The sequence below is a fragment of the Myotis lucifugus genome, unplaced genomic scaffold (assembly GCF_000147115.1).
Source record: "Myotis lucifugus unplaced genomic scaffold, Myoluc2.0 scaffold_1076, whole genome shotgun sequence".
Lineage (NCBI taxonomy): Eukaryota > Metazoa > Chordata > Mammalia > Chiroptera > Vespertilionidae > Myotis > Myotis lucifugus.
This window is the reverse complement of record NW_005872124.1, coordinates 44,347-53,504: the sequence shown is the minus strand read 5'-3', so window position 1 is coordinate 53,504 and position 9,158 is coordinate 44,347. Positions and strand designations below refer to the sequence as shown.

General features: G+C 53.1%; 1 protein-coding gene across 1 annotated transcript; it reads right to left on the bottom strand.

The window, feature by feature from the left end:
* Positions 1-1,092: 1,092 nt before the first annotated feature.
* On the bottom strand, positions 1,093-8,103 carry LOC102435097 (mastin-like). Its single transcript, XM_023747968.1, has 5 exons — positions 8,039-8,103; positions 7,716-7,895; positions 7,247-7,521; positions 1,385-1,542; positions 1,093-1,263 (listed from the first exon to the last, which is right to left on the bottom strand). Exons 1-5 carry the CDS (start codon positions 8,101-8,103, stop codon positions 1,093-1,095), a joined length of 849 nt encoding a protein of 282 aa, XP_023603736.1.
* Between the last annotated feature and the right edge of the window lie 1,055 nt (positions 8,104-9,158).

Below are 9,158 nucleotides of genomic sequence, written 5' to 3'. Positions count from 1 at the left end.
CTGACTTTCTTCCTTTAGTTAGCCTATCTTTTATTCTATTCCTTATGCTCTCTTTCGGTTTCCTCTGACATAATTTTTCTCACTTCTTGACTTAAACATGACATTCTCTATCCTATTTGTACTAAATCCAGAAAGGACTGGTCACTTCCCTCCAGGTACAAGTCACCATGTCCCTGTGAATGTTAGTAGCTGGGATTTTCACCATTGTGAGTTATATATACTTTTTAATAATCATTCTGACATTTCTTTAGAAATATATTTTTTTAATTTCCAGATGTAGGAGGGCTTGTGCCCATTTTTGAGGTAAGTGTGAGAAAGCTTAAAGTAATGTGGCCTCTTGTTTTCCAAACAAGGCGGTGCTGTGGTTATGTCTGTCCTCACCTCCCTCTGGGTTTCAGGAGCCCAGGAACCCACTCAGTGACTCCTTGCTCCCGAGACCTTGTCCATGCTGGGCACCTGTGATCACGGATAATTAAAGGAGGGAAGGAGGAGAGGAGGGAAGTAACACGTATGAAGTAAGAGAGAGAGAGAAGAACATAGAAGAGAGGAAAAGGAAAATAAGAAGCAGGGGAAGGAGGTCGGGGAGGAAGAAAGGAAGAGGAAGTGGAGGGGTGGAGGGAGGGAAACCGGGACAAGCATAACCCCCATGAGCTCCCAGAAATGCCATCACAGGGAACTGAGCCCTGGAAACCTCCTCACACCAGAACACGGAGACCTGGGACCCGGGGACTCTCAGGGAGGCCCCCACTGCGCCCTCAGTCACCATCATGATGAGTCCATGCCACCATCTCAGCCACGGCTTGGAGTGGCTTGTCCAAGTTTAATAGGAATCAGAGGGTGAGCAGGAGGCCATGGGCCCAGACCCCTTGTCCTGGACCCCCTACTGTGAGACACCAGCCTGCGGAGCATCTCCTGTGTCTGCCACCCCAAAGTCAGGACAGGAGGGGACCCCGAGGGCAGGAGGCTCTTGACACTGTGGAAGGTGAGATGAAGGATGAGGTGGGAGGATGCAGCTGGAATTGGGAAAGAAACAGGGGTGTCAACAAGGAAGATTGAGGGTCTCCCCATCATGGGAACCCTGCCTGGCCTCATCTAGGATCCAGGGGGCGGAGGGACATACTTCCGGATCCAAGAAATGAAGCTCATCACCCGGGCATAGACCCCAGGGAAGTCGTGATGACCACAGCTGTTTCCCCAGCTCACGATCCCTACCTGGACCCAGGTGCCTTCCCAGCTGCACACCAGGGGGCCCCCGGAGTCACCCTGTGGGGAGAGGCAGGACTCAGTGAACATCTCCACACGGGCCACTGCATGGAGCTTCTGAGTCCCGATTCCCTGGGCCAGGAGGGGACAGAGGACAGAGGACGGGGCAGGTGGGGCTCACCTGGCAGGAGTCCTGGCCCTCACTCCCAGCGCACAGCATGTCATCCTTGATGATCTGGCCAGTGTTGGTGGAAGAGTTCTGGTAGCGCTGGTTACAGACCTCGTTCCCCACAATGGGAACCATCACCTCCTGCAGCTGGTAGGGCCAGAGCCTCGGAGCTGTGGGGAGGGGCTGGCTGAGAACCAGGGCTGGTCCAGGCTTCTGCTTCTTCCCAACAACAAGGTACTGTTTCCAGTGCTACAGGGCCCTGACTCTCGGGTGTAGAACAGCTACACCTGGCCTGGGACTGAGCTCCCAGCATCCACTGCACCCATTCAGTTCTAGGACGCAGCACTTCATCAGCCACAGTCTGGGCTCCACAGGCCTGAGGAGAGAGTTATCCCAGGATTGTTCTCCTTGAAAAGGAAGGGATGAGGGCTCACCCCAGAAAAATGCATCACTACAGTCAGGATACACTTCTGCTCTGATGGGTTGGGTTTCATTCTGATTGAGGGACCTGGGCACTGTGAGAACACAAGCCCTGCCTCTCCCTCCCATAGTGGCTCATCCTCAGGAGGACAATCAAGGTCCACACACCCCCACGGGGCGAGGGGAGGACCCAGGCAGAGCCTCGGGAGGGCCTGTCCACCTGGCAGAGCAAACACCTGTGTCCTCAGTGTCCATGAATCTGATCCTGAAACCCCAGCTCTGCACACATGTAGGCCCAACAGGAAATCCCCCCTCTAGTAACCAAATGTAGAATTAGCACATGGCCCAGAACTTCCACTCCTAGTCTGTACCCCAAAGAACTGAAAACAGGGATCCAAGATGGAGACAGAGTAGGTAGAAGTGACACTCACCTCCTCCCAGGACCAAATCGGAATCACAACTAAATTATAGACACTCAACCTGAATAACCAACTGAAGACTGGCTGAAAAGAGGTCTCCTCATTAAGGACACATGGAAGAAGCCACATGGAGACAGACAGGGAGGGTGGAGACACGGAAAGGGCTGCATTGAGAGTTAGGAGGGACACCTCAGCTGCAAAGGTCCCCTCTGAGAAGGGAGGGGTCTCCACCCCATCCTGAGCTCCCAGCCTGGAACACCAGTGCCTGGAAGAGGAGCTACACAACATCTGGCTGTGAACATCCGTGGGGACTGCACTTGCCAGAGTGAGACAGAGGACTGCCAGGCACCCGGAGGCCCTTTTAAAGGGCCAGTGCACAAACATCTCTATGGCAGGTACTCAACCTGACTGGGCTCCAGTGGACCGACAGCAGCCCAGAGTGGACAGGAGTCACACAGGGAGAGATTGGTTGTATGGCTTTGGGGAGAGGGCTAGAGGGGCAGCCTTCATTATCCAGGGCTGAGTCCTCTCCCACATGCCCACAGATGGCATCTTTTCTGAGTTGAACATCCCTTCCACAGGGCATCAGCCTGGGGGAATGCACTTGCCCCCACCTCCTCCAGGCTCCCAGTGGTCCCGCCCGACCAAGCTCATGCCCTGCTGGGGAGTCTGCCAGCTGCAACCAGCCTGGGCCCACACAGACTTTCTCAGAAGCTCTGGAGGAGGCCTGCGCAGACTCCAGGGCTGTTGGAGACACACAGGGAGAGACTGAGTTGTGTGTCTCTGAGGCGAGGGCCATTTCCCCAGGCACCCGACTAACCCCACTGTGCAGAGCCCTCCCTCCTCACTGCGAATCCTAATCTGTGTGATCCTGAGGAACTCTACTGGCCTCACTCTGACGACTCCCAGAGACCCACTGCAAAGATTTGAAGACCCCAGGTGGGTGATGCGTGTTGGTAATGGTGGTGGATGGCCTTGTTGTGCCCTGAGACTTTTTTTGACTGATGTCAGACCCAGCACTAGCGCTGAGTTTGAATCTGTATGAACCTGATGAGCACCACTCGCCCCAACCCAGTGACTCATTGAGAAACTACCTCATGCAACTCAACTACCACAGCAGGGCTCACCTCACCCACACAAGGGACATACCTGGGGCACCTAGCTTAGCTGGAGGCTCTATCAGTGGCTGAGCCTAATGGCAACTGGCAGTCAGAGGCAGATTTTGGGGTGCTTTGGGCCTTTTGTGTCCTGACGCAGGTTTGGTGTTGCTGGGAATCAGCCTCAGTATGCAGCTTGGCCCCTCCCACGTGCACCCAGGCCTGGCAGAGGGAGCCACCAACTATGGAGCACTTCGTAGCGTCTAACAGGCAGCCCAGGATTGGTCACAGGCAGTGTCTGACATTGACATGCACCTCAGTGCCTCCCTGGAGGCCCCAGAACCAGCCCACAGCAGAGAACAACCAATGAGCTCCACAAGCGGCACACTGAAAGGGAGATCTCTGCAGGCACCAGACCCTGCTGGGGCCAATTCTGCTTCATGGGGTCAGCCTACTCACAGCAGCTCATACAGTGTGATCAGGTCAATACTCAGTCAGTCAGCTTGAGGGTCAACCCTGCCTACCACAGGCCAACAACAATCAAGACTCAACTCCAACAGCAGGGTTCACAGAACCCACACCAGGGACATCCCTGGGGCACCCAGCTTAGGGAATCAGGGAGACTGCTCCACTGAGCTCCACAGGACATGTACTCCAAAAAGCCACCCTACCAAGACTGGGGACATAGCAGATCTACCAACACAGAGAAACAAATACAGAGAGGCGGCCAAAATGGGGAGACAAAGAAGCATGCCCCAAATGAAAGAACAGGAGAAATCCCCAGAAAAAGAACTAAATGCCATGGAAACAAGCCATGTACCAGGTACAGAGTTCAAAACAATGGTCCTAGGGATGCTCACGTAACGTAGTGGAAGGTGGATGAGCTCAGTGAGGACTGCAATAGAGAGACAGTAAGCATAACGAAAGGACTAGAAACCATAAGAGAAAACAGTCAGAAATGAAAAATATGAGATCTAATATGAATACACTAGAAGGAATCAATAGCAGGTTAGATAAAGCACAAAGTGAAATTAGCAATTTAAATGATAAGACAGCAGAAATTACCTAATCAGAGTAGCGAAAACAAAAAAAGATTTTTGAAATTAGAATAGTTTAAGGGACCTCTGAGACAGCGGTCACCAACTGGTGGTCTGTGAGGTCCAAAAGCTTGGCGACCGCTGCTCTGGGACAACATGAAGCAGAACGTTTGCATCATAGGGATGGGTACCAGAAGGAGAGAGAGAGCAAGGGGTGAGAACCTATTTGAAGAAATAATGACTTCAAACTTCCCCAACCTGATGAAGAAAAAAACATACAAGCCCGGGAAGAACAGAGAGTCCCAAACAAGATGAACCCAAAGAGCCCACACCAAGACACATTATAATTAAAATGGCAAAGGCTAAAGACCAAGAGAGAATCTTAAAATCAGTAAGAGAAAACAGTTGCTGACAAGTGAGGTCCCAAAAGACCAATTTCTCAACAGAAACATTTCAGGTAGAAGAGATTGACATGAGATATTTAAAGTGATAAAGAGCAAGAATCTACAACCAAGACTACTTTACCCAGCAAGGCTCTCTTTTGTCCTAGCTGGTCTGGCTCAGCGGCTAGTGTCAGCCTGGGGAATGAAGGGTTCCGAGTTCAATTCCGGTCAAGGGCACATGCCTGAGTTGCAGACTCGATCCCCAGTAGGGGGCATGCAAGAGGCAGCCTATCAATGACTCTCTGTCATCGTTCATGTTTCTATATCTTTATCCTCTCCCTTTCTCTCTGAATTCAATAAAAAATATATATATATATACACCACTACGTTCACTGCAGCATTGTTTACAGTGGCCAAGATGGAAACAGCGGAAGTGTTCTTTGCTAGATGATTGGAGAAAGGTGTGATACAAGTTTACAATGGAATACTCCTCAGCCGTCAGAAAACATGACATACAGCCATTTAGGACAACATGGATGGATCTTGAGAATATCATGCAAATCAAATAAGTCAGACAGAAAAAGTTAAAAACCATACGATTTCACTCGCATGTGGAATATAAAGCTGAAAGCAGCAAATGAACAAACAAGAAAAAGAAAGAAACCAAAACTCATAGATACAGATAACAGTATGGTGGTCACCAGAGGACAGGGGGTGGGGTGGGAGGAAAGGGTAAAGGGGTCAATACAGGTGACAGAAGATGTGACATTGGGTGATGGGCACACAATGCAAGATACAGATGATGTACCATAGAAGCGCACACTGAAAACCTCTATAATCTAGTTAACCAATGTCATCACAATAAATTAAATTGTAGAAAATAAGATATAAATAGCAAAAGAAGGACATACAGAAAGCCAACAGACATATAAAAAGATGCCCAATGTCACTAATTATTAAAGAAATGCAAATTAAAACTACAATGAAATATCACCTCACACCTGTCAGAATGGCTGTCATCAATACATCAACAAGCAACAAGTTTTGGTGAAGATGTGGAGAAGGGGGAGCCCTCACGCGCTGCTGGTGGGAACGCAGACTGGTGCAGCCCTGTGGGAGACAGTGTAGAGGTTCCTCAAAAAATTAAAAATGACCTGCCTTAAGACCCAACCATTCCACTTCTGGATTTACATCTGAAGAAACCCAACACATAATTGGGAAGAACATATGCACCCTATGTTCATTGCAGCGTATGTACAATAGCCAAGATATGGAAGCAGCCCAAGTGCCCATCAATAGACTAGTGATAACAATACGGTGGTACATAGAGGGTGGGGCAAAAGTAGGTTTACGGTTATGAGTAGGCAAAATATAGAGTTTCTTCTTGTATTATTATTTATTAATTATTGTATTATTTTCCATATGAACAACTATAAACTTAGTTTTGCACCATCCTGAATGTACAATGAAATATTACTCAGCCATAAAAAAAAGAAACCTTACCATTATGCTAAGTGAAATAAGCCAGTCACAGAAAGACAAATACCATATAATTTCACCCATATGTGGAAACTAAAGAATAAAACAAACAAACAAACAAAAGAGAAACAGGCTCCTAGATCAGGGAACAGACTGGTGGTTGCCTGAGGGGGAAAAGGAAGGATTAAAAGAAACAAATTGGTAGCTACCAAACAGTCACAGGGAATGTGAAGTACAGATTAGGGATTATAGTCAATAATATTGTCATAGCTGTGGATGGTGCCCAGTAGGTTTGGAAATATTGGGGGGAATGACACTTTGTAAAGTATATGATTGTCTAACCACCATGCTGTACGCCTCAAACTAATTCAAAATAATATTGAATAGAAACTGTCATTGAAAAATGTTTTAACGACTTGAGAACAGGTTCCCTGGCGGTGCTTGAACACACAGGTCACAGAAGCGTGATTCACAACAGCCAAAAGGTGGAGACGGTCTGTCGTTCAGGAAGGACGACAAAATGCTCCCTCCCCGCAGTGGGAAGTGACTCAGCGACAAAAAGCAATGCAGTCCTGACACAGGTTACAGCACAGATGTGCCTTGACAACGTCATGCTACATGAAAGAAGGCAAACGCGCGGAAGCCACACGTTGCATGATTCACATTTACATGAAACGTCCAGAACAGGTAAATGCATAGAAGAGGAAAGGAGCTCCGTGGTTGGCAGAGCCTGGGGAGGGGCAGTGACCGTGTCATGGAGACCAGGCTTCGTGTGTGAGGAGGAGAAGTTCTGGAGATGGTGGTGCCGAGGCCGCACAACATGGTGAACGTGCTGAACGCCACTGAACCGCGCACTGACCATGTCATGTATAATGTTATGCACATGTTGCCACAAGAAAAAGGCGGAGGATACCACCAAATTGCCGAGAATCAAGTGTTGTCAGCAAAGCCACAGCCACACCCCCAGCGGGCTGCCCTGTGTCCACACCCCCAGCGGGGTCCCTGAGCCCACACCCCCAGCGGGGTCCCTGAGCCTTACCTCCGAGGCTGCTGTAACCCCAGCCGCTCACCCAGCACATCTTCCTCTCAGGGACCCTCAGCGAGGCAGGTGGGAGGGGGACCAGGCCGATGCGCTCAGAGAGCGTCACAGGGGCCTCCAGTGTCAGCAGGGCCACGTCCGCGCCCCCCTCTGCAGACAGGCTCTGGTTGAACTTGGGGTGGCGGACGATCTTAGTCACATTTGTCAGTGTGTCATGGTCATAGAGTCTCAGCCGCCCAACTTGAACCCTGAGGCCATAGGCTTCCCAGTCCTCCCTGGGGAGAGGGACCAGGAGCCTCTCAGAGGAGCCTCCGGGGCAGGGCCAGTCTGGGCACAGCAGCAGGGCTGGGGCTGCACTAACTGTGTCTCCCCCGAGAGCAGGGGCCCTGCCCACAGCCCCCCCCCCATCAGCCCTCTGTGAGTTTCCCACCCCCACCCCTGCCAGGGCGCCTCGGGCTGTGTGGCTCACCGCTGGGTGCAGTGGGCTGCGGTCAGCACCCACTGGCGGTGGATGAGGGAGCCCCCACAGAGGTGCTGCCACAGCTCCAGCTCCTTATTGTACCTTCGGACGCTGACCTGCCAAGGCCATCTCCCCGCGGGGCATTGTGCGCCCCCACGGGGCCACCCTGCTGAGTCAATGAGCCGGGCCCTGGGAACACAGGGGACGCCATCAGGGACCCAGCAGGGCCCCTCGCACTCAGTCTCTCCCAGGACCCACCAAGGAGGCCCACCTGAGTTGATGCTGAGGGGCCTGGGCAGCCTGAGCAGAAGATGGGGACAGGGAGTCAGGACTCACCTGGGAACGAGGGCACGGAGCCCCCCAGGCCTGGGAGGCTCAGGAACAGCAGCCCCAGCATCTACGGGGATGGCAGGGGCCTGGGTGAGACCACCAGGGGCCAGGGTCCCCGTGTGGGGATGGAGAAGCCAGGGTCTGAGCAGCGGCATCCTCACCTGGAGGGACCCTCCTTGGGACCCTCTCTGCACCCCTTCATCCCCTGGCACAGGAAGGGCAGGCGGGGCCCCCTGGCTGGGCCACGGGCAGAGAGAGCTGCTCTTCTCGCTGGCCCGCCCCAGGTCAGGGATCAGTCAGCAGGGGGCGAGGAGCTGCTGCTGGGCCCTGGCACTGCCTCCCGCAGACCTGCCACCTGCTGTCACTGGGCAGCAGCCATCTCTGGCTGCACGGATCTCAGCCACAAAGCACAGCCAGGCCGGCGGCCTGAGCAAGGAGAGCTTCTGAGAGGGTGCGGCTTTGCTGGAAGAAGCCCCAGAGCGCTGGGCCCAGGCAGACGGGCCCTGGGAGGCAAAGCCCCAGAGCTGCTGCTGGGCCCCTGGAGCCACAGGGCAGCCCCTGAATCCGCTGGACCCTGTGAGGCATCGTGGAGCTCGCCACCATCTGACTAGAGCATGCCATCTGCCTGGCACGTGGCCTGTGGCCACCCTCACTGCCACCAGCTGTTGCCCTGCACAAGGCCCTCTGAGGGGGCCTCCTTGGAACGTGCCCCGAGAAGGGCTTTCATGTGGGTACAAGTCAGGGAGAGGCACCTGGGAGGCAGGTGGACGGAGCAGAGATGGGCAGAGGGCGAGGCTGGAGCACAATGCAGGCTGATGGCACCTTGTCCAGCCCACAGGGAGACCGATGCCACGGCCCCCACTGGGACTCAGTGCCAGCCCTTGCCTCTCCCTGCGCCAGCCAAGAGGGACCAGCCGGGGCGGGGCAGCCAGAGGAACTGCCAGGCTTCCCATCAGGTCCTGTCCTAAAGGGGGACCTGGCCCGCATCTGTGTCCGGCAGCGTCCACCACCTTCTGCCTCGTGTGCTGAGGAGGCGTTCGCAGGACCACCAAGGGGTCCCTGCCCAGGAAACTGGGAAGCAGAGGCTCAGGGTACAACTGAGGCCAACAGGGCCCCTCCACT